The sequence below is a fragment of the Urocampus carinirostris genome, chromosome 8, assembly GCF_059441175.1.
Source record: "Urocampus carinirostris isolate Australia breed hairy pipefish chromosome 8, RoL_Ucar_1.0, whole genome shotgun sequence".
NCBI lineage: Eukaryota > Metazoa > Chordata > Actinopteri > Syngnathiformes > Syngnathidae > Urocampus > Urocampus carinirostris.
The window spans coordinates 36,057,719-36,084,822 of NC_142356.1; the positions used below are offsets into that span (position 1 = coordinate 36,057,719).

At 38.2% G+C, this 27,104-nt stretch overlaps 1 protein-coding gene across 1 annotated transcript; it reads right to left on the reverse strand.

The window, feature by feature from the left end:
• Positions 1-26,263, reverse strand: mgarpb (mitochondria localized glutamic acid rich protein b). Its single transcript, XM_088342547.1, has 6 exons — positions 26,089-26,263; positions 11,786-11,883; positions 11,303-11,375; positions 8,437-8,742; positions 2,520-3,275; positions 1-1,083 (listed from the first exon to the last, which is right to left on the reverse strand). Exons 1-6 carry the CDS (start codon positions 26,159-26,161, stop codon positions 1,046-1,048), a joined length of 1,344 nt encoding a protein of 447 aa, XP_088198673.1. The 5' UTR covers positions 26,162-26,263; the 3' UTR covers positions 1-1,045.
• Between the last annotated feature and the right edge of the window lie 841 nt (positions 26,264-27,104).

Below are 27,104 nucleotides of genomic sequence, written 5' to 3' on the forward strand. Positions count from 1 at the left end.
ATATGTGTTTAGAAGAGAAATCCGCTGCAAATGAAGCGCTGTGAATAAATTTCGATTTCTTTTCTATCTAGTAATTATAATCTATTGCACATAAGACAAAACAAAAAACAAATTTAATTTAAAAAAAAAAAGACTTTTAGAAATACTACTACCGTAAAACTATGAAAAAAAATGCTAGAACAGAATTATTACAACACAAATACTACCAAAAAAAATAAAAATAATAAATGCAGTAATCCATTCATCCATCCATTATCTGCACCGCCTACCCGCAGTAGGGTCGCGGGGCAAATGCAGTAACGTTACAAAAATATTAAAGAAATACTACAAATATACTACTACAGAAATCCTTCAGAAATACTACAGAAATGCCACGACAGTAATACTATAATACAAAAACTACTTCTACAGAAATATTATGACAGAATTACTACAAAGATACAACTACAGTAATACTACAAATTACTACGGATATACTACACAATTTAACCATGAAAAAAAACCCTACAAAATATTACAGAAATACTACAAAAATAAAACTAGAGTTATACTACAGAAATAATACAAAATCCAACAGCAGAAATAATACAATACTAAAAAATACAACTACAATTATATTACAAAACTAAATATCAAATTTAGTGCTTAAAACAAGGACCCAATATACTATTTTGCTTTAATTTTGAGCATTTTAAAGCCAATTCAGTGAAACAAATATTTTTAAAAACAAATATAAAAAATATAGCATGTAGATGTCCAAATGTATGAATATTTATATGGAAACAATTGTATAGATCTCCAGGATTGGCCCCTTGGCCTAATTTTCTTAACCCAGTGGGACTCCAAATAGTTGCCAACCCCTGGTTTGAACACTCATTTCGTTACATTTTAGGTAAAAAGATCAACGTTTATTTGAATATTCTAAAGCACACACCTGAATGATATATTCCTAAATGTATGTATATATTTTTATGTTTTCTTTCTTCTCCCGGATTTGACCGACAGCCTGTTGAGTGAGTGACATGGAAGGCACACTACTGTCGGTTCATGACTGGCTTGTCAACACCACTACTTCCTCTGGACCTGGAACACGTACAAAAAATAGGAACTGTTGTTACATTCAGAGAAAATAATAGAAATGTCCAACTACATTAATTTGACTATTTTTTAACTCAGCTGTGAATGTTTTTCTATTCAAATAAATAATCACCGGATCACCACAGGATGCCTGCTCATAGGTCACCAAAAACAGTGGGAGCAAGAGTAGGAGTTTGAATGGAGCGAGAAGATTTTATATTTTGTGTAGCGTTTTTAGAGTCACATTTCACAAAAACAACATGCCCAGCGGTTGTGTGTACAGGTGCACTAATCGTAATTTTAAGGAACGCGTTTTTTTTTTTTTTTTTTTCATTTCCAAGAGGAAGCAAGAAACAAGCCTGCAGGCCACATCTGGCTGCAGGCTATCAGAATAGCTGGCTGGACCGTGGACATCATATTGACAATCTGCATTTGTGGTATCCATTTTATATCAGAGAAGTTATTGTAACGATCTGGTTTAGACCTGGTTTAGTACTTGAATGCCAAATGCCCTAGTTAGTGTAACTATATTATTAGCAGGGATGGGAGGGTAACTTTAAATATGTAATTCGATAGTTATTAATTACCTGTTGAAATATGTAATCAGTAACTTAATCGAATGATATAATGTTAAAGTAATGTAACTGGATTATAGTACCTGTATAAATCAAATTACTTCATTTTGTTTAAGCTGAATGCACATTGTAACCTTGAAAAAGAAATAGAGGAAAGCAAAATCAGGTAGTTGCTTGTTGTCCAATAAAAAGGTGTTCACATTTAACTCTTTCACAAAGCGGGTAATGCTTTGTTATATTTGTTTTAGTTCACAATAATGACACATCAAAAACCTAGTATTGCATTAAACACACAATTTATTCAGCTTCTAAATTTTCAACACATTATGGGACTTCTTGCCATCTCCTTTTGTATCTCTAGTCTCATATACAGGTAGTCATGTTTTGTAGTCAGTCACCTTGGGCAGCTCCGCAGGAGGAGGGTAGGGGTTGCTGCCAGGCATGTGTGCGTAATAAAAGAGACGGCAGAGAGAGGCGTATGTAATCAAAGCTATCGCAAACGAGGAAATGACTAAAAATAGTTAAAACTTCAATATTATCCCCTGTAGTGTGCAACATAAAAATGATTTTAGATAAAATTGTAATCCTGCAAAGTAATGCTTATTTTTACAAAATATTCGTGTTATTTGATTACGTCTTTTTTCCGTAACGGAAGACATTTATATTTCTTCCGTATCCTGATTGCGCACCGTCGTTACATATATTCCCCGTTTCTGTTTATTAACTGTAAACTGACATGCATTCCGTTCTGCCTCATCAATGTACACGCAGCTAGGTTACGTCACACTTGTTTAAAAACACGGAGAGGGCTTTATTGAATTGTTATTAATATTTTCTCATTTGCCTATGCAGACAGAATTTGCTTACTTGTTGTTCCTGCAGGTGATTCTGCTTCCTTGCTTTCATTAATCTGATCATCAACATCCTCAAGGATTTCAGATGTCTGATCACCAGCAGGTATGATCATCTGTTCCACTGAATCTTGGTGGCAGTTTGAATTTGTTTCAGTAGGTGGTGCCGTATCCATTTCTGACCCATCTTCAGCTTCTGGATGCCGACTAGCACATTCCTCTTCTGTTGAAGCGTCATCAGCATCTTCTTCAAGCGTCTCAGCTGGAGGTGGTTCTTCATCCTCTGCAGTTTTAGCAGTGTTGCTTGCCTCAGAATCTTCTTCAGGTGTGACGTTCTCCTCTGGATCAGGATCTGTATTCTGATCTTCAGCAGGTATCCCTCCCACGTCCTCTTCAGCAGGGCCGAAAGGTGCAGATTCATCACCAGGCCCTTCCTTGTCTCCTTCACGAGCTGGTGTGGAAGCTTCTCCTGTAATCTGTTCCGCGGATACCTTAACTTCTATTACAGCATCCTCATCACTGCTAACAACCTCCAACTCCTCTTCTTTGATGACAGCATCAGTTTCATTTGAAGATTCCTTGGTGGTAATATCTTCGGTTTTCTCAATGGCCTCAGGTTGTGCCGTTTCCAAAATTGAATCCAAACCTTTACCATCTTCTTCGAAGTGGCGGACAGCTCTTACCAAACTCGACTCCCCAACGGAAGCAGCGGCAATTTCGACTGTGGAGCCGGCTAGAATTTTTACAGCTGTGAGAAGATCTGTGACAGGCTCTGAAGAACAAAATGTGAGCCATTTAAAAAGAAATTGAGCATTATACATACATAAATATATATATATATATATATATATATATACAGTGGCTTGCCAAACTATTTGGCCCCCTTGAACTTTGTGACCTTCTGTCATATTTCAGACTTCAAACATATATAGAACTGGACTTTCTTGTGAAAATCAACAATAAGTGGGTCACAATCATGAAGTGGAACCCTTTATTGGATACAGTATTTTAAACTTTTTTAACAAATAAAAAAAATAAAACTTTTTGCCCATTCCTCCTTGAGAAACAACTTGAGCTCAGTGAGGTTGGATGGAAAGCGTTTGTGAACAGCAGTTTTCAGTTCCTTCCACAGATTATCAATTGGATTGAGGTCTGGACTTTGACCTGGCCATTCCAACATTTTTGGTGAACCATTGCATTGTAGCTTTTGCTTTATGTTTTGGATCATTGTCTTGTCTGAAGACAATTCTCCGTCCCAGTCTCAGGTCTTTTGCGGACTCCATCAGGTTTTCTTCCAGAATGGTCCTGTATTTGGCTCCATCCTTCTTCCCATTTTTAACCATGTTCCTAATAAAAGCAGGCCCAAACCATGATGCTGCCAGCACCATGTTTGACTGTGGGGATGGTGTGTTGAGGGTGATGAGCTGTGCTGCTTTTACGGCAAACATAACATCTTGCATTGTTGCCAAAAAGTTCAATTTTGGTCTCATCTGACCAGAGCACCTTCTTCCACATGTTTGGTGTGTCTCGTGGCAAACCTTAAATTACACTTTTTATGGATATCTTTAAGAAATGACTTCCTTTTTGCCACTCTTCCATAAAGGCCAGATTTGCGCAGTATACAACTGATTGTTGTCCTATGGACAGATTCTCCCACCTCAGCTGTAGACCTCTGCAGTTCATCCCGAGTGGTCATGGGCCTCTTGGCTGCATCTCTGATCAGTTTTCTCCTTGTATGAGCTGAAAAGCTTAAAGCTTAAGAAATCTTTTTGTATCCAAATCCAGCTTTAAACTTCTCCACAACAGTATCTCGGACCTGCCCAGTGTGTTCCTCGTTCTTCATGATGCTCTCTGGCGCTTTAAACAGTCTATCACAGTGCAGGTGCATTTATACAGAAACTTGATTACACACGGGTGGATCCATTTTTCATCGTTAGTCATTTAGATCAACATTGAATCATTCAGAGATCCCCACTAAACTTCTGGACAGAGTTTGCTGCACTAAAAGTAAAGGAGCTGAATAATTTTGCACACCCACTTATTTGTTTTTTATTTGTTAAAAAAGTTTAAAATATCCAATAAAGTGTGTTCCACTTCATGATTGTGTCCCACTTATTGTTGATTCTTCACAAGAAATTAGTTTTATATCTTTGTTTGAAATGTGGCAAAAGGTGACAAAGTTCAAGGGGGCCAAATAGTTTCACAAGCCACTGTATATATATATCTATCTATATATCTATCTATATATATATATATATATATATATATATATATATATATATATATATATATATATATATATATATATATATATATATATATATATATATATATATATATATATATATATATATATATATATATATATATATGAAATAAAGGAATTTGCCCAATAATACTTCTATTTCTATTTGATAAAAAGCAGTTCCGCCTTTTTAACTTTTTAACGTTTTCTTTTATTCAAACCTAATTTGTACTCTTTCTTATTTGATTAACTTTTTACCCTTTTCTCTGAAAATTTGAAAAAAATATTCTTTAAAATTAGCAAATGTATCTAATATGGCGGATTACAGGTCATTTTATTTTCATTTTTACAGAAAACATGTTGTATGACAAATATATTAACGTAAAAATTATTAGGCTGCAGAGCAGTATTTGAAATCTTTGTAAACATTTTTATATTCACTATCACTTTAAAACTGTCTGAGTTCAGAGAGAAATTAATGGATTACGAAGAAAAAAACTCAGATAAATAAATATAATATTACTCACGAATCTTGAAAACAAAGGCCACAAAACAGGGATTATTTGATGATGGTCCCAACGTGAAACGGAGAAAAAATGTGCACTGGAAAAATTAAATCTAGTTTTGGAGGGTAATTTTGCTCATATTAAGTGCACATGTGTCAAACTTTTAAATAAGATAAATAATACTTAAAATAATGTTGATATTAAGATTTGGTCTTCTTATTTACCATTATTTACTTTTTCTTATGAAATAAAAAAATGCAATGAAAAATAACATGCCAACTGTACTATAATTTAAACTGATTATCAAGAAAAATATGAATATTATATTTAATTGTATTTTTAGTAATAACATTACTGAAGAATCAAAACTATCTTGCAACAGAACAAAATGTTTTTTTAAATACCAAACTTAAGCACAAACAGGGTGGGAGGACAGGGTCACAACAAAAATTTATTAAGCAGAAAAGAATAATTACGTGTTTTTCAGGTCAAGAACTTTAAAGGTCACAAAAAAGGGACACTGTGTAATAGTTAACCACTTGAAGTTGCAGTATTGTGTAGTGCAACCCAAAACGAGTGCTACAAGCCACAACTGAGAATACTAACCCTGGAGACTTAAAGTGACCAAAGTTCATTATTTTTCTTCTTATTTTTTGCCCACCCTTCCACATGTTTTTGTTTTGTTTTTGGGTACCCTAAGCAGCAAAATTGCAGACTTTCTTAGCAGGTTCCGCTAGGTAGGGGTTTGGCAACCCAAAATGTTGAAAGAACCATATTGGACCAAAAAGGAAAAAACATATCATTGGAGCAACAAAAAATAAAAGCTGTATAAAAGTCTCATAAAAAAGAGCTGCATATCCTCACTAGGGTCGCGGGAGTGCTGGAGCCCATCCCAGCTCTTTTAGGGCAATGAGGAGGGGACACCCTGAACTGGCTGTCAGCCAGTCACAGGGCACACAGAGATAGAAAACTCACTCGGTCATTCACACCTAGGGACAATTTGGACCGGCCAATTAACCATAAAACATATACTATGTAAATATATATATATATATATATATATACATATACAGTGCATCAGGAAAGTATTCACACACAGCGCTTCACTTTTTCCACATTTTGTTATGTTACAGCCTCATTCCAAATTGTATTAATTTCATCTCTTATCTCAAAATTCTACACAAAATACTCCATTATGACAATGTGAAAAAGTTATTTTTTTTTTAAATTTTTTGAATTGATTAAAAATAGAAAACTAAGAAATCACATTTACATAAGTATTCAAAGCCTTTGCCATGAAGCTCAAAATTGAGCTCAGGTGCATCTTTTTTCCACTGATCATCATTGAGATCTTTCTACAGCCTAATTGGAGTCCACCTGTAGTAAATTCAGTTGATTTGACATGATTTGGAAAAGCATACACCTGTCTATATAAGGTCCCACAGTTGAGTGTGCATGTCAGAGCAAAAACACCAAGCATGAAGTCAAAAGAACTGTCTGTAGACCTGCGAGACAGGATTGTCTTTAGGCACAAATCTGGGGAAGGATACAGAAAAATTTCTGCTGCTTTGAAGGTCCCAATGAGCACAGTGGCCTCCATTATTCGTAAATAGAAGACATTTGGAACCACCAGGACTCTTCCTAGACCTGGCCGGCCTTCTAAACTGAGCGATCGGGGAAGAAGGGCATTAGTCAGGGAGGTGACCAAGAACCCGATGGTCACTCTGTCAGAGCTCCAGCGTTCCTCTGTGGAGAGAGTAGAGCCTTCCAGAAGGACAACCATCTCTGCAGCAATCCACCAATCAGGCCTGTATGGTAGATTGGCCAGACGAAAGCCACTCCTTAGTAAAAGGAACATGGAAGCCCGTCTGGAATTTGCCAAAAAGCACCTGAATAACTCTCAGACCATGAGAAAAAATATTCTCTGGTCTGATGAGACAAAGATTGAACTCTTTGGTGTGAATGCCAAGCGCCATGTTTGGAGGAAACCAGGCACGGCTCATCACCAGGCCAATACCATCCCTACAGTGAAGCATGGTGGTGGCAGCATCATGCTGTGGGGATGTTTTTCAGCAGCAGGAACTGGCAGACTAGTCAGGATAGAAGGAAAAATGAATGCAGCAATATATAGAGATATCCTGGATGAAAACCTGCTCCAGAGCGCTCTTGACCCCAGGCTGGGGCGAAGGTTCATTTTTCAGCAGGACAACGACCCAAAGCACACAGCGAAGATCTCAAAAGATTGGCTTCAGAACCACTCCGTGAATGTCCTGGAGTGGCCCAGCCAGAGTCCAGACTTGAATCCGATCAAACATCTCTTGAGAGATCTGAAAATGGCTGTGCACAACCGTCTCCCACCCAACCTGATTGAGCTTGAGACTTATTGCAAAGAAGAATGGGCAAAACTGCCTAAAGATAGGTGTGATAAACTTGTGGGATCATATTCAAAAAGACTTGAGGCTGTATTTGCTGCCAAAGGTGGATCAACAAAGTACTAAGCAAAGGCTGTGAATACTTATGTAAATGTGATTTCTTAGTTTTCTATTTTTAATAAATTCAAAAAAGTGAAAAAAAAACTTTTTCACATTGTCATAATGGAGTATTTTGTGTAGAATTTTGAGATAAGAGATTACATTTATACAATTTGGAATGAGGCTGTAACATAACAAAATGTGGAAAAAGTGAAGCGCTGTGAATACTTTCCGGATGCACTGTATATATATATATATATATATATATATATATATATATATATATATATATATATATATATATATATATATATATATATATTGCCTGTTGCTTACCCCTGCTCTCGGAGACTCTTAGTTTATGTAAAATAAAAACAAATTGCCTAACCAATCAATAAAATACAATGTTTATATGAAAGTTAATGAATTTTTGCTTTTTATTCCAATCAATATTTTCTTTTTAAATAAATGAAGTATTTTTTACCACTCACTTTTCACAGGCAAAAGAAAAATACACAATGTCCCTTTAATGGTCGCTTAATACTTAAGGAAAAAAACAAAACAAACAAAAAAAATCTTTTCTGGGAATCAAGAGGAGGACACTGATCTTGGAGGCACTGTAAGTTCTCTAAACACATACATCTGAAGAGGGAACAGTCTCTTCATTGGCAGGGGTGCTAGGAAAGGGGGTCTCATTCATTATGGTTGTACCAGCATTTGGGGGAGTTTCTGCAGGGATCTCCTCAGTGGTCTCCACAAAGGTTGCAGGTTCTTCAGCCACAACTGGTGCAGCTTTCTCCGCAGTGATCGTCTGGGCAACATCTTCAGTGGTAATGAGCTCAGAGACCACCCCAAATTCTTCTTTGGGTGCTGCCTCCCCGACAACGGGCTCTTCGGGACTGTCTGGGACAGGTTCTGCAGGTGCAGCGGAGGACTCCGCCACAGCTTCAACAGGGGCTTCTGGCTCTTGTACTGGGGCAGGTTCAGCTGCCACAATTGCCATCTCGGCTGAGGACGCTTTAGTTTTATTGTTGACAAAAAAAAACAGAATGAGAATATTTTATGTCTCAGTTGGAAACTTGGATAAAGAATATGTTATCCTACAGCGTGGGTCTCTGACACACGGATGATAGTTTGTGGTGTGCGTCTTCATAAAAATAAAAAAAATGTTAAAAAATGTTTGGATTATTTTTCAATTACTTTTATATGTTCACTATATTTTTATTTTTAGGGCTGCAACAACTAACTGATGTAATCGATTATTATAACGGTTGGCAATTAATTAAATCCTCGATTCGTTCAATAAAGGGATTTATAAGTGATTTAGTAGGTTAAATCAATGCAATTAAGAGTGCACACATTTCCGTTGTGACGCCAAGAGTTGTAATACCACTTTAGTTGGACAAAGGGTGCCAACACCATTTTATATAAAAAAGTTATCCTACATTTTTAAAAAAATATTTTATTTAAAACTGTATCATTACAAACCAAATTGGCATGACAGTTTTAACTTTGTAATGTTTAACAGACAAAGTTAACAATTTTCAAGGGAACAAAAATGGCTGCTTAAGTAAAGAGGAACAAAATCAGAGAATAAGTAAATAAAATAAATTAAGTAAATAAATTAAGTAAAATAATAATAAGGTCATATTTAACTCTTATTTTCTATTAGTCTAAAATGTCAATATTTGAATAAAGAGGAGAAAATAAAAAATGTCTTTAAGAAAACCAATTCGGCAAACAATCAAATGAATGATCTACGGATTCATGAAAAGTAATTTTGTGAGAATATTTTACTTTATGTTCATAATTGTTTTAAATAAGGATCCAATGGGCTTTTATCAGACTAAGGAGGAAACCAGTCAATATGAGATAAATGGGCAGCCTTGTAAATCTAAATAAGAGTTTTTGCTTCTCCACTTCAAACAAATAAAACTTGAGCTTGAACACAAGACGTCCTAGAGTTTGTTGAAAATTGAAACAGTGAACAATTGGTGTGTCTAAAACAATATTGGATTCTTAATGGGTTCCTAATGTGAAGCATTAGGGAACATAACGTTTGTTACCTCCCGTCTCAATTACCGTAATGCACTACTCTCCGGTCTCCCGAAGTCCCAAATTAATGCAGCTGGTATGAAATGCTGCAGCCAGGCTTTTAACTAAGACGAAAAAGTTTGATCACATTACCCCGATTTTAGATAACCTGCATATGCTCCCTGTTAGCTTAAGATTTGATTTTAAGGTTCTGTTGGTATTATACAAAATCATGCAAGGACTTGCTCCCTCATATATTTCAGATTTAATTTCCCCCTATGTTCCGGTCCGGAGCCTTCGTTCTAATAATGCTGGTCTACTAGTGATCCCAAGAAGGGAACAGCAGGTTCGGGGGCGTTCTCCATTCGGGCCCCGATGTTGTGGAATGCTGTGCCCGTTGAGATTTGATCTACAACTTCAGCCGAACTGTTTAAATCTAGGCTTAAAACACACTTCTATTCTATAGTTTATGAATGACCTATAATTCCTGTTGACGATATATGCGTATTAATTGTTATTACAACATCCATTGCACCCTGGTCATCCTGGAAGGGGAAAGGGGATTACCTCATGTGCGGTCCCTTCTCAAGGTTTCTTCATTTTCCACTTGTTGAGGTTTTTGAGTTTTTCCTTGCCCTTATGTAGGTTTTAGATCAGGGTATGGTGTAATAATAGTCTGTGGTTTGTAATAATCTGTGGTCTGTGCAGCCCTTTGAGACTACTTCTAAACATGACTTGACTTGACATATCTACTCTGCCATGTCAAAGAAAAAGTTTTATTTTTGTTTAATAAACTAGGCTACAGGGTTAAAATGTGTGCATCTTTTTGTAAGACTATAAGCAACTACCTGACCTTGGTTTCCTCCAATTCTTTTCGAGGTTACATACGTATTTGAAGTTTCAAATTTGAAACAAAATCCAGCTTTATGAAAAACCAGCTACCATACTACAAGATATTAACAGAAAACATCATTTAAACTCTATCTACGGTGACTATATTTTGGTTTCTTCGCATTTGCAAGAATAAAGGCTCTAAAGTAATTTACAGTCAATTAAAAACAAAATGGCTAATTACATGCTATTAAAGGTGACTAATGAGTGGGAAAGGTGAGATGGCACAACATTCATTTGGACAGGTAACTTAAAATTAGTTTTATCTGGTTATATCAGTATCAGAAATATTTTATTAACACTCCACTTATTGAAACATGAATATTTTGTTTGTTTGTTTGTACATGATTCAATTGTTTGTTTGTTTGTAAATGATTCAAATTGAATCTTTTCTTCCGGCGCCGTCACGAATGGCAGCCACTCCAGCAGCTCCCGTGTTATTTTCGATTGTTCTCGATTGTTCTCAGCTCAGGGATGCTGCTGGAAATGTGAATTTCCCTTCGGGGATGAACAAAGTATCTATCTATCTATCTATCTATCTAATGCTGCAAATTTATTTAGGTGGTGCAGCCAGAATAGGAAGAATTCATTTATATGTGTTTATGACAGGACAGGAGGGGCATAAGTTAAAAAAAAGTTAATGGTTGCTGACCTGTAGCCATGGAGCCCATTTTGGCTAGTCTGTCTTCATAGCGTTCACTATCACCAATGACGGTCTTGTATGCCTAAAAGAGAGGGCAATAAAATGAGGTTACAAATGAAAAAAAAAATTTGTTTAAAGTTTAGTAGACATTTAAAATAAGGACATAAGACATCAATGTAGTTTGAACTTGCAAGGAGAACAGCAGAGAGAGCCAAAACCCGAGATAAATGAATATCTTAGGTTACAAACCAGATACGCTTCTGCGGGTACCCAAAAATCTAAAAAAGGCTGAGCAAAAAAAATAAAAAATAAATAAAATGGTGCATTGGGTCATTTTGGGTTTGCATAGTCTGTATTCTTCTTCTTGCTTTTTAAGTGCTCGTTATTGGTTGCATTACACAATATAGCGACATCTAGTGGGCAAAAAATCCACAGCACCTCTTCAATAGGTCCTGTTTGAAACAATTGCACACACAAAACTCAGATACTTACATAGACAACTGCAGCAGTGAGGCCTCCTCCACACAAAACAAAGTAAGTCATGTTTGTGGAGCCACCAGGGACCCCCAAGGCCATGTGCCGCATGGGTGCTGCACACAAACATAGAGAAAAGGAAATCCATAACATGTCAATGATCTACAATGTTATGCTTTCTTTCAAGGGGTGTCACACACAGAAGTGAAAATGAAGTATTTGGGAGGGAAAAAAAAACAAAAACTGAAGAGCTTCATGGTGCAAAAGTTAATTGCCTAGCGATAACATCAACGTGTCCTCCTTCTTTAATGCCGTTACACAATGCGAGGCTGCTCATTTGGAGCTAAGGAGATGGAAAGATTTTGCAACAGCCAAGCTAAACACCAAACAATCCCTTAAATTAAATATCCGGCAGACCACACAAGTAACATCGACTCGCCCTTTTTAGGTCAACTTCAAAAACAACAAGAGATGTGACTCAATGTGATTAAATTGTCTCTTAATGAAGAAGAAGATGAGGCAAGCTTTTTATTTGGCAACATAGGTGAGGTTACAGGCGGCCATCCGTGGCTTGTAAAGATTTGCTACTGTTTAGAAGATTGTCATGGGTGCATGCGGAAGAAGCCCAAAATAAAAACATCCTCCGCCCAAACTTCTCTCATTTACTGCTTGAATGCCAACATTCCTTTTGATATGTGTAATTGATACGTGTAATAACCAAATACCTCAGTAATGTGAAGTCAGGGGAGGCCGGTGAGGCGATGCCTCAGCTCTCATTTCGGAAATAGAAAATTAAAAAAATATTTGAGTGTTATGTGTATTCAATGTTCCGTTCTTTATCATTTAGGTTCACAATTTGTGATTTTCTTTTTTAAACTTTTATAATTTATTCAGAATATTATTAATACGATTACTATGTAAAGTATTGTTGTGCTGAGGCTCTGCATATAGAGCGAGGCCTGCAATTATCTTGCATCATGGCAGAGGGCAATAGTGAGACTAATAATAGACAACAATAGAATAAGTATTAGCAAGGTAACAGCATGTCAAGCACTCCAGTCACTTTTCTCCTCTTTTTTTTCACAATAGAGGATTACCTATCAATTGATGCTTTTATTCAAAAGGAGCAGCACACTGACTTTAATTACAAATTAACGAGAGACAATAGTTTTTTTTCTTCATGCTGCAGTTCATATAATGTGTTATCGCTCTGCCAGTCATGAGATGGATAAGATTTAGGTTCATTTATTTGTAAATCTGACTGTGCCTCACCAGACACCAACTTCACTGCACGTTATTGAAATACAGAGAGTCTATATTTCATAGACTTCCAATAAAAGTAATGAATGATAACCCTAAAGTTCAGTTGTTGTTTTTTTAAATCAAGGCATAGTGATTGTGTTTTTGACTAAATAGCTGCTTGATGTAGCTCAATTTATGAATGTCCGCTAATTTTTAAGATCGATTTAACGTTACACTTATACATTACAACAAAAGGGAGAGACGTTGATCAACTTATAGAAGTGTCATGTTTGCAGAGTTCGACGCAAATGCAGGAAAGCCGGAATGGAGGCAGGTGTGCTCAACGAAGGATAGTATTAATTGACAAAACCAGGATCAGCAAACAAAAACAACCCAGGTCTCAAAACAACTACGAAAGTGTGTCACGAGGCGAGGTGGAGGGAAGGGGTGACCGGACCAGAACGGAGGCAGGAGGCAGGAAGGGAGAACTCAATTGCGTAACGATCCAAAAACTTTTATTCACAAAAATAAAAGTTGTCCAAAACTCTGGGACGTGACAAAACAAACAGTTGATTCTTCCAACTCAACTAAACAGGACAAGGCATAACAGAACGGACAAAGTTTTAAACTAAAACAGGACAAGCATAACAGACCGGGAATGTGGATATATATAATGAGCCAGCGCCCGCCAAACCCAAAATCCAGCCTTAAATAGCAGACCAGCAATCAGCTGATCTGCTGCAGCTGAGTTCGGGGGCGCGGCAGACTGGTAGCCATGGCGACCGTGACAGAGCCCCCCCTTTAAGGGACAGCTCCTGAGGTCCCCAAAAAAGGAAAAAAAATAAAATAAATACTACCTCACGCCCCGGAATGGTTCGACGCTCGGCAGGGTTGGGGGGGGCCGGCAGGCAAACTGGACCGGCAAACACGAGGACAGACAGAGAATCAGACCCGGCGAACACGAGGACAGACAGGGAATCAGAACCGGCAAACACGAGGACAGACAGGGAATCAGAACCGGCAAACACGAGGACAGGCAGGGAATCAGAACCGGCAAACCCAGAGGACAGACGGAACCAGAACCGGCAAACACAGAGGACAGACGGAACCAGAACCGGCAAACACAGAGGACAGACGGAATCAGAACCGGCAAACACAGAGGACAGACGGAATCAGAACCGGCAAACACAGAGGACAGACGGAATCAGAACCGGCAAAACAGGCGAGTCAGAATCGGAACCGGCAAAACAGGCGAGTCAGAATCGGAACCGGCAAAACAGGCGAGTCAGAATCGGAACCGGCAAAACAGGCGAGTCAGAATCGGAACCGGCAAAACAGGAGCAGCAGAGTCGGACTGGCAGGCAGCGGAGTCGGACTGGCAGGCAGCGGAGTCGGACTGGCAGGCAGCGGAGTCGGAATGGCAGGCAGCGGAGTCGGACTGGCAGGCAGCGGAGTCGGACTGGCAGGCAGCGGAGTCGGACTGGCAGGCAGCGGAGTCGGAGTCGGACTGGCACGCAGGGGAGACGGAATAGCAGGCAATCGGCACGGGAGTCGGGCAGGCAGGCATGAGAGTCGAACAGGCAGGCGTCAATTCTTCCCGGGACCCCATTCGAGGCACAGCAATGGCCACGACGGGCGGGGCCGTGGTTCGAACGGGCAGGGAAGGTTACCTCTGCTTGCCAAACGGCGTCCTCCAGCTCTCCCCAAATCGCGCAGGGATCGTTCGCTGAGTTCAAATGTTGGCTGGCTCATTCTGTCACGAGGCGAGGTGGAGGGAAGGGGTGACCGGACCAGAACGGAGGCAGGAGGCAGGAAGGGAGAACTCAATTGCGTAACGATCCAAAAACTTTTATTCACAAAAATAAAAGTTGTCCAAAACTCTGGGACGTGACAAAACAAACAGTTGATTCTTCCAACTCAACTAAACAGGACAAGGCATAACAGAACGGACAAAGTTTTAAACTAAAACAGGACAAGCATAACAGACCGGGAATGTGGATATATATAATGAGCCAGCGCCCGCCAAACCCAAAATCCAGCCTTAAATAGCAGACCAGCAATCAGCTGATCTGCTGCAGCTGAGTTCGGGGGCGCGGCAGACTGGTAGCCATGGCGACCGTGACAAAGTGCCCAAAAAAACAAACCCGAAATGATAACAGAAGACAGGATAGAAGTCGCAATTACCCGACCCCGTGTGATGTCTAAACTGCCATTATAAAGGTTGAGGATAATGAGCATCACAGGTGTGTCCAGTTCCAAACCCGGTTTGCGCCCTCTAGGGGATCCTGACAGTACGCTACAATAACGGATCTAGTTGTTCCACTCTAAGGTCCATTGTCAAGTGAACTTGCCGCTGGCACAATATCCCCTATGTCTCATCAAGCTTGATAAAAAATAACACAATTTGGTTGTAAAATATTTTTTATCTTTGCTTTATATGATTTTGAATTGAATTTTTTATTCATTTAATTAACAACGACTCACAGAACCAAGCGTATACATGATTTATTATCCCAGGAATCAGACGTTCTACCAGGCTCTTTTTTATTGACCAATCAGGGTCAAAACTTTTCTTCCAAAAAAAATCCATGCACCCATTTTCTGCGCCGCTTATCCTCACTATAGACGCAGGGTGCTGGAGCCCATTCCTGCCATCTTCAGGATGTGGGTAGGGGACACACTGACCTGGTTGTCAGACGGTCGCAGAGCACACAGAGACAGAGAACTCACTCACTCATCCACACCTAGGCACAATTTTAACCGGCCAATTAACCTGACATGCATGTTTATGGAATGTGGGAAGAAACCGGAGTGCACAGAGAGAACATGCAAACTCCATATGGGAAGGCTACAGTTGCTGGAATTGATCCCTGGACCTCTGCACCATGGGGCTGTGCTCTAACCACCCATCCACTGTGCCACCACAAAGAAAAATCTCGAATTAAAAATATAGCAAACGCTTTAACAGTATATTTTGACATACAAAATAAAACACACAAAAGTTGGTTAATAAATTAATAGTAGTAATAGATAAGAATTCAATACAGGTCAACTTACCAAGAATATATTTCTTTTTCTTCTTTTTAATCCTTCCCCTTGAAATAAATACCCAAACCATGGCTGAAATTTTACAGAACTGATGTTTGGATTTTTTCCATCCATCCATCCAATATCCAAACCACTCAGAAATGTCTCCCCCAAGGCCTTAGCAAATCATCCTAAAGGCCGTGTCCCATAACATAAGTTATTGAGAAAGCTGTGCTGTATAATTAAAACATAATTTCTAATTTTCTGTTGGCTTCCCTTCATTGCTTCTTATTAGCTGCGCTGCTCCCAGATTAAGCGTTTGTATTCAAGCATTTAACAATCACTTTTTGGCCATTCATTGTTGCTACACTCGGGAATCTATCCAGAGGCCTTCACAAAAAATCATGAAGGCCTTGTAATATAACATCAGTCTTAGGGAAAGCTGTTGGTTTAGCCAATTAAATCTCGAGTTGGCGTCTAAGCGCCTGCTCGTGGGTGTTGAGAAACGTCACCAGTATATAAAAAAAGCAATGATTGGCTAGGGGGTGGTAATGCACCAAAGCGATTGTCTAAACGTCCGTTAAACTTGAAGAGACCAAGGAAATATACTTCCAAGAGTTGGCTCATAATGCCGGTTCTTTCACGATCGACACATAACTAGTTTAGACTGCTGCTAAAGTCTCAAGTGTAAAATCCACGGGCCGCCATTGGGTGTTATTTTGATTAAATATACCCAGAAAATTGTATGGCATGTATCAATTGTGTGTACAATATAAGTACTAAAGATGCATTAAACTCTGACACGGACAATTCAGTAAATGTTTTAAAAGCACTTGGGAAAAAAAGCAGTAGGCCTATGTCTACGACTGATAATTTTTATGTTTTCCTTTTTGACGTCATTCTTGCATAAGAAGATTGCTTGCCACATTCAACTATTGTATTTGGATGGAAGGTTGGGACACGGCTTGAGTGATACGGCTAGACCATTCTTTATTATTGCTCCATACTATGTAGCAGAGCCCCCAGTATTTGTTCAAGCCTGGCCTGTCCTACACTCCACCTCTGCACTTACAGCAGTGTCATTGGATTCGTTTATTTGCAAAAAAACAGTCCGACACAGATCAGAATTTAGATTTTTGAAACAATCTGAATGATTTATTTACATGACTAGTGACAAACAACAACCTTGTATACATTGCGTTTGCAAATAATCCAACTACGCAAATTGACGTCATTTTCGCTTCTAACTTTTGACATTAAATCAAAAATTATTTCATTTTTATAACTTTCCACTATCAACAAAGTACCCTGTTTCTTGCCTCTCCACTTCAAAAGTGTGCTCCATTGCTGCATCTTGTGTCTTTACAAGTTTTGTTTGTATGTGGCGTGCTGGAAGCTTGGATTTGCACTATATATATGGATGGATACAACTGCGGCATTTTCGCCTTAGGAACATAACACAAAATGGAAAAGTTTCGGATAAATTAACCAATACACTTGAGGCTTTTTGAGACAGTAAGACAAATTTAGCAAGTAACATTCTTTAAAGCACCACCAACAACAACAGACGCGGATTGTGAAGCTGAGCGTGCGCAGTGGCGCTCACAAGAAGTCGGATCACTCGAATGAGTATAAATATACGGTTAATCTGATTATTAACTGACGTACCAAACACTTTAAATCGAACAATTTGCAGTTGCACTAAGTATATGACCCAAATATCAGTAACACTTTTGATCATAATCTGACTACTGCTTGCATCTAAACATCCAAAGCATATAAACAATATATGATAAAAGGTTTGCTGTTAGTAAACACAGTATGGACATCTTGAAGGGCTAGTTGTTTAAGAAAGGTTTTAAAAATGTAACAAAATGTAAAACTAAACATGATATCCTGTTATACTTTTAGAAAATTATTACTTGCTTTGTCAATGTATATGTTTTGTTCGGAAAGTAATGCAAACATACATGTACATTTCAAATACAAGTACATAAGTTTTGAAGTTAACAAGTTTTTCTAATCTATTGAATTGAGTAATAAGAAAAGAGGATTACATTGCATTTATTTGTTTGTATTTACTCATACACATTATTTTCTATTGCACTATAGGTACAACGTATCCAGGCTTTAACGACGACCTTTTTTTTCTTTTTATGTCTTTATTACATGTTTATCCTGGAGCGCCCCGTCTAATTTCATTGCAAAAAATGTTCACTATGTTATTATCAATGACAATAAAGACGATTCTTATTCTACTTTTTATGATTTCATTCAGTTGTGTTCCTGTTTTCCTTCTCTTTTTATACTATTGTATATATAATTTTGTTTGTTAATATTTCCATTGTGTGAAAATCGGTCTGACTGAATGTTGTTTGTTCAAGTGTAGTAAAAAAATAAAATAAAATATAAACATTGTTTTGAACCAATTGAGCAGCCCCATTTTCAATCAACAGAAAACTCACCAAGCAGATCAGGCTAAGCTTATCCAGACTTTGATCTGCAGTAGAGTTGATTGTTGTAATGCTTCTTCTGACAGTTCCCTCAAAAATAGCATCAAACAACTGTACCCAACTCAGCTGCAGCTCTATTTCTGACAACAACACAGACGTCACAACATTTTACTCCAAAAACAGGGGCAAATGGTGGCACTGTTACAATAATTTTATGAACCGTAACTAACAATTGCATTTTTCTTTCACTTTATTAACTATCAATTGTATTTTCCCCTCTTGTCTCCCTTCTACTACATATGAGTTGTAAATTAAAACATTCACTCTTAAGACATTGTGGTCAAAAAAGGAGACTAATCCACAGTACTTGGGTCAATTTGACCCATTTTTCTGGCATTACAAAAACAATCCAATTACCTGGGTTGGTCTTTTCAAAATAACCCAGAGTGTTAAGTAATAAAATAATCAATTTTGTTATTTTAAACAAAGATACAATTCTTGGACAAACACATTACACCATTTTCTGGGGCTTGTTTCTCCAAAAGAATAAAAAACATTGTGTCAGACCAACCCAAGTATTGGGTTAGTCCGTTTTGACCCAAACTTGCTTTGTTTTAACCCAAATGTATTTAGAGTGTTCCTAAGAGTCGGTGCACAGGACCAAAACAAACTGCCTTCTTTTGAAGGCAGAGCCGCTAATTCAGGAGTCGCCCTGTTTCTAATGCCATGACGCTGCAGCACTGCAAGGCCAAGTACAAGTTATTTATAAAGGTAATCAGTTAATCTGACTTGCAAGGTTCAGGCCTGTTAAAACGAACACGCACGGTAGATCAAAGCGGACAAGATGGCACGTGAAACGGTGAATAAATGTCACGATGAGCACTCCTGAATAATATTTTGTCACTGTCATGTCTTTGTCATTGAATCTTAAACATTCAATAAAAGTCCCCCAAAAAAAAAGAAAATGCTGTTTTTTTTTTTCACGACAGCGACAAAATATCAGTTATAAAAACAGTATTTTCCACACCATAGGGCTCACCGAATATAAGGTGCACGCTCAGGAAACAGTTTTTTTTGTCTAGAATATAAGGCTCATTAAATTAAAACTACAGAAAGAGATACCGTATTTAAGAATAACCGTTGCACGTTTTACACACTTATGGTGTACATTAGTGCAACAATTGGTCGAAAAATCGCAAACTTTTGCATTGAAAGGATGAGTGAAAACCCTGAAACCTAACCACTAGACCACCAGTGTTATAGATGACATACGAAAAGACATTATATTTGATCTTATTTTAACACTGTTTTGCCTCACTGTGCCACAGATGAATGTAAGAGAATGGAGAAAACAATAAGTCGTCCTGAAAGATACAAATGCACGACAAAAGAAACTTCTCTTTGGTGAATATGATGATGAGTCAACTTTGCATTTACAGTGCTTTGAAAAAGCAATTGCCACTTCCTGATTTCTGTGTTTTTATCATATTTATACCTCACAAACTTTACAGATCATTAAACCAATTTTAATATCACACAGAGACAACCCAGGGAAACACAAAATTAAGTTTTGAAATGTTTATTCCATTTCTAAAGGTCCCCAAATAATCCAGACTTATCTCGCCCTATGTAAAAAAGTAATTGTCCCCTTAACCTAATAGCGAGTTGGTCCTCCCTTGGCAGCAATAACACAAATCAAAGGTTTTCGATAATTGAGAATGAGATTTTAAAATGCCGTGGAGGAATTTTTGCACACTCAAAATTCATTTGGACAGGTAACTTAAAATTAGTTTTATCTGGTTATATCAGTATCAGAAATATTTTATTAACACTCCACTTATTAAAACATGAATATTTTGTTTGTTTGTTTGTACATGATTCAATTGTTTGTTTGTTTGTAAATGATTCAAATTGAATCTTTTCTTCCGGCGCCGTCACGAATGGCAGCCACTCCAGCAGCTCCCGTGTTATTTTCGATTGTTCTCGATTGTTCTCAGCTCAGGGATGCTGCTGGAAATGTGAATTTCCCCTCGGGGATGAACAAAGTATCTATCTATCTATCTATCTATCTATTGTTTCATCTTGCCATATTGAAGAGTTTTCTAGCATGAAGGTCACACCATCTCGATTTGATTTAAATCTTACTATGTCATGATTACTGATGGAGGGTACCTGAGTCTGCTCCTTTGGCGCCAATTGACTTGGACGCTGATTGGCTGCCTGTCACTTTTTAAACCCCCCGTCTTCCTGTCACCGGTTGTCAGTCCGTCTGCGAACCTCAGCTCACGCTAGGCAAGCCTTTCGACCCTGACTCTCGCCTGTTCTGATTCCCGTCTGTTTCCCGGCTTCGACCCTTTTTCTGAACTTGACTACGATTTTTGCTCCCCCGTCCCGGCCACAGATCTGTTTTTCCCGCTCTCGACACTGCCTTTGCTCACCACGGAAATACCACTTCCACATCTGACCAAGCTGCTCCCCACGACCAGCGATCTACGGATCGTGTGTACTATTCTTTCCCTTCTTCCAGATAAAACTAAGAGAAACGCACGCAAGTGGGTCCTGTCTTCAATTCGGTCCTGACATTCTATTTGATTTGGCCACTCCAGAGCCTTGTTTTTTTTTTTTAAACATTCAGGGGGGGGACTTGCTGGTGTGTTTTGATCATGGTCCTCCTGCATGATCCAAAAGTGTTTGAGTTTGAGGGCATGAACTGATGGCCAGGTGTTCTCCTTCTGGATCTTTTGGTAAACACCAGAATGAATTATTCAGTCAACCACAGCAAGTTGTCCAGGTCCTGAGACAGCAAAGCAGCCCCAAACAATCACACTGCCACCATCATGATTTAATTTTTACGCGAGATGTAACGGGTTGCACTCCTTCCGAAAAGTTAAATTTTTGACTCTTCAGTCCACAGAATGTTTCTCGAAAAGTCTTGAGGATGATCAAAAATCGTTTTGGAAAACATGAGACCACTCTTTGTGTTCTTTTGTGACAGCAGTGGTTTTCGCCTGGGAATTCTCCCATGGATGCCATTTTTTGACAGTTTCTTTCTTACAGTGGAGTCATGAACACTGACCTTAACTGAGGCTAGTGAGGCCTGCAGTTCCTTGAATTTTTTTAGGTTATTTTTAGAGCTGCAACAATGAATCGATAAAATTGATTTAAAGGGATGATTAAAAACGTTGGCAACAAATTAGTTCATCTATTTGTTATGTCGTGCAATTGATGCGTCACTCAGCACGTGGCGGAAACAGAACGAGGTCGAGTGCAAACTAAGGCACTATTTCCAAAGGTTATGGTAAATTCAACTCAAAAGTGATATGGTACGGGAGCACCACAATGGTAAGGCAGCAATCAGAACCAAACCAACAAGGATGAAGGGAGCTCAGTAGCTGGGTAAGCCACAGCATTGTTTGTTTTTATTTGTTTGTTGTTTGCGTTTTTAAGTGTGGACGTCTCTGGGAACTAACTGACGTTAGCGTTTGCTTTTTAGCTGATTAATGACTGCGCGTATGTGTGTGCGTGTGCGTGTGTTGGAGATACTCTTTATTTCAGTTAAATGACCTTAAGCAGTGTTTAACTGTGCTTCATATAAAAAAAAACTTTCACACAATGGTGGTAAGATTGAGCATCAAGTTTTAATTTCTTAATTTTCTGGCAAAGTGTGAGTGATTAAGAGAAGCAACGTAATGTTAGTCTCTGGTCGCTCGCTTGATGTGCTAACGTTTGTTACCTTAATAGTGAGTGAGTGCGTGTGTGTGAGCGAGATACTTTTTATTTCAGTTAAATGAAATAATGAAGTTTACTTGGGCACAGCAAAATAAACAGTACCAATCACTAATTAATAAAAGGGAACAACAAATTATTTGCACCAAACACATGAAAAAAAAATCAGCTAATCTATACAATATTATCATAAACATGCGCCCAAATGAGGCTTAAGCAGTGTTTAACTGTGCTTTATATAAAAAAGCTCAACTTGCACACAACGGTGTTAATAAGTTTAGGATTAAGCAACAAGTTTTACTTTTCTGGCAAAGTCTGAGTGATTATTGTATCCTTGTATATTGTGCCATAATAATATTCATACTTTACGTTCTTATCTCAATAGAAAACTGCAAACAATGACAAGCTTCACGATGAGAAAGAAACAATATTTACGCCACAGCAAGCAGCTATCAGATTCATGACTAAGAGGATCCTCAACGAGATCCTCATTGACATGTTCACATTTTTGCATTGCAATGTAAAAGTTCTCTTAGAAGGAAGAGTGAATGAGTTAGTGAGCAAAGGTTATAGTGGTTACTTTTTTTTCTTGTTAATGTTGAAAATCAGGTTACTGGGTTCCCACATTTGCATTTATTTCTTGTTCTGAAAGCTCAAGTGTTTTCTTGATTCAACACAAGTGGTGGCATTGAATTTTGGGTGGATTATAACTCAGCTTTCCCAAAACTATGGTTAGTGAAAGTTTTTTTAACAAGGGGGGCAATGACCTTTATGTGCCTTAAACAATTAGATCAACATTTGAAAACTGTACTTTGTATCCCTTTGGGTTGTCTCTGTGTAAAATTGAATTTTGTTTGATGATCTGAAATCTTTGTGAGTGATAAGAATTTAGGTAAGGGGGAAATACTTTTTCACGGCACTGGATTTATGTCTTTCAGGACAACATTTTTTTTCTCTCCATTCTGGGACTGTGAAAATGGTGTGATAAAATGTAATGCCATTTCAAATATTGTAGTTTCAGTAGGGGCAGCACGGCGGCGCAGTGGTTAGCAGGTGTGTGGCACAGTTCTGAGTTCATGAGATCGAACCTCCTGTTTGGAGTTTGCATGTTCTCCCTGTGCTTGCGTGGGTTTCCTCCAGGCACTCCGGTTTCCTTCCACATTCCAAAAACATGCATGTCAGGTTAATTAGCCCGTCCAAATTGTCCCTAGGTTTGAATGAGCGAGCAAATTGTCTGTCCCCTGTGTGCCCTGCGACTGTCTGGCAACCAGTTCAGGGTGTCTTCTGCCCACTGCCCGAAGATAGCTGGGATGGGCTCCAACATCCCCGCGACCCTACTGAGGATAAGCGGTGCAGATAATGGATGGATGGATGGATGGATGGATGGATGGATGGATGGATGGATGGATGGATGGATGGATGGATGGATGGATGGATGGATGGATGGATGGATGGATGGATTTCGGTATTCTAACCTCTGTGACCAGGGTGCAATTCCCAATGCATACAATGTTTTGCTATTTAGGTCAGCAACATTTTTAAATCATTGATCAATCACTGAACAGATACAGAATACCCTAAAACTTCATATAAAATGTATTTAAAGACAGAACTGGTTTGGTCGCCAGACAGCCACATGAGGGCCTTACTCAGGAAATTAAAAATACAAAGCAATGGAGGCAGTTTTCCCTTCGGCTGAATTCCACATGCTCAAAGCTCAGAGGAAATGATGATCCGAGCAAGGATGCGTGAAAAGACAAAGCATTGTGGAAATAGAAGCCCTAAATCCTCTTTGGTTTGCATGCACAGTATGAGTTTGCATGCAATCTTTCAGTATTATTGTCACGCAGTAAACATTTATTTCATGTAGTTATTATGTAATTATTCTTCCTTTGGTGCACTTGAAATGTATTTATTATAGCAGCTGGTCTTTTATTTTTGGGGATTGTGATGTACATGTTGTGCGGCTAAGTACCTCTATAAGTGGAGCTCTTTTTTTCATGGGACTTACTTAGATATAGTAAGTACGTACAGTATATATCTATTCTAATCCTATTTATTAAACTTAGGAGTTTAAATATATGACAAAACATTATTTAAGTTTAAACAGTTAAAAACTCCAAAATGTATAGTTTTGAAGAAATCATATTGAAACACTGTAAAAAAAAGAGCTTCAAGTATAAAAAGTGTTCTTAAATATATGGCAGATCGTCTAGCCGACGAGGAGTGATATTACAAGTTTTCATAATCTAATACTAATGATAATTACTTATTAATATTACTACTCACAATTACACATCCTACTTAGGGGTCGTTCTAAAAAACAAGTTATTAACTTGTGATTAAAAATGAACAGTTTCCTGAAGATACTTTAATGTACACTACTTTCTAGTTTCCTGAACTAATAGCACATTTTATGACTGTTAAATGATTTAACAATAAATGCTTTTTTAAAATCATGTGCTCACATATACCCCCGGGGCAACCAGAGATACATAGCAGTGTTTTTCAACTTTAGGAAATTGCCCAATTTTATCTTTGCAAAAAAGCATGCCATTATTCAATACATTTGGTTTCTACCAGTAACCAGTCAAGTACAGTAACTTCAACATTCAACTATATCAGTGGGTGGCACTGTAACACAGTTTTAATATACTAATAATCTGCCTATGAGGTAGTAAAGGAAAATCCATCCATTCATGATCTGCACCGCTTATCCTCAGTAACGTCGTGGCGGTGCTGGAGCCCATCCCAGCCATCTTCGGGCAGTGGGCAGGGGACACCCTGAACTGGTTGCCACCCAGTTGCAGGGCACAGAGAGACCGATAACTCACTTGCTCATTCACACTTGGGGACAATTTGGAGCGGCTAATTAATCTGACATGCATGTTTTAGGAATATGGTAGGAAACCAGGGGAAACCAATGCAAGCACAGGGTGAACATGCAAACCCCGCACAGGGAGGATGGTGGCTGGATTTAAACCCATAACCTCAAAACTGTGCCGCGGACACGCTAACCACTCAGCTGCAGTGCCGCCCTACTACACAAAAATGTATTTAATAACTTATTTTACTTGTTGAAGCTGTTTTTTAAAGTTCATCTGCATAGAAATAAGGAATACATCAAAATAAAAAACCTTGCACATAATTATACATCTTATTTTCTTATTTCACTAACACAAACAGAAACAAGTTAGAACATAATATAACATTTTTTTCCCACAGTCGGATAGGCCTCCTCATTTAAAGTTATACTTTTTATATTTTTCTAGAAAAATTAGATAAAAATATATGTACCGGTAGTAAAACTTTAAAAACAGGCCGTAAATATTGTAATATTTAAAAATACAGCATTAACCTGTTCCATGGTGGCAAAAACGATAAGAAAAGATTTGTACTGACAATTTAGGCAACATGATCATTTAAGGTAAAAACAAAAAACCTCAAAACTTCTGCCAGCAAATAGCTTTAAATTATTTTTGACTGACTGTGCCTCGATATTTTTTTTATGAAAAAAGTGATCCTTGGCCCAAAAAAAGGTTGAGAAACACTGATATACAGCATGTGTAGTAAAAGACAACAAATTACAAGAAAGAATATATCATCAAAAATATCACTTAACGTTTTTAAACCCGAGTCAAATAAATATTTTCTTTGCATTGGGATTTCTAAACCAAACACAAGTACTTTATGTTCCATGTGCATTATATGGGAGCGTGAATATAATAATAAGTGTTCTTGTTCCCATAAAAACGTGGAATTTTCACTATTTTATACGACAAACTAACGAAATCGTCCAAAAGTCCACACTTACAGTATTTAGCCCGTTTGAGTGCAACAAGTGCAAGCTGATGTCAAACTCGGCCGACTCACCTTTTCTGAAATTGGGGTTGAAGACCCTATGAGCCACCGGGCCGAGTCTCTGGAAAAGTCTCCTGCAGAACATTTTGCCCCTTTAGCAGCAACTGACAACTGGACGAAGGCTTTTCAGGTTTTCTTTTGAGGTTTTGAGCCGATCACTCTCTCTCGCACTCCCTGCTCGCAGACGTGATGGAGATGACGTCCGAAAAATAAACCTAAAAAAATAACCAGACACTTGGTCGCCTCCTAGTGGTAAATAATAAGAAATACTTGATGCCCCTATGTCAGGGGTGGGCAACTATTTGGAGTCGGGGCCCTATTGGGCTAAAAAAAATGGCCAAAGGTCCAGTCCTGGAGACGACTCACTTCTTAACAGAGTAAGTAACCGGATTACCCAATATTAAATTTAAATAGTTACCAGGGAAAGTAAATATTTCCCTTACTTAAAACAGAAGTTGTTGCATGCCAAAGAATTTGAATTTTTCTGAGCAAATATAAAACATCGCGGTGACGTCTGTGAACAGAGTTTAGTTGAAGAGATGGGAATTCCGACTATTTTTAGAAAAAGCACTTTCGGGTCCCAAACGGCTCTTCAAGTTGTTTTTGTTACTTTAATCCCTATATCGACAATTATTATGTGACATTTTGCACTGAATTACCTTTATAAAACATAGTGAAAAGATAAAGAAAAAAGAACCGAAGAAAAAATACAATAACTGATTTCTGATTAGGTATTTTTGTCATAATTCTATAGTGTCTTTGTAGTATTTCTGAAGTAGTAGTTTAGTACAATTTGCATAGTAGTATTTTTTAGCAATTCTGTGGTATTTGTATAGTATTTTTTGTTGTTGTGTATCTTATTTTTTGTCAGGACCAGAACAGAAACAGGACCAATTGCGTTACGTTTCTCATAGGTTTTATTAAAGGAAGGAGGAAGGGCTGTCAAGGACGGAAAAACAGGTCGATAGCCGGGACAGGAGAGCAAAAACGTGGTCGGGGTCAGAAACGAGTCGTAAGCCAGGACAGGA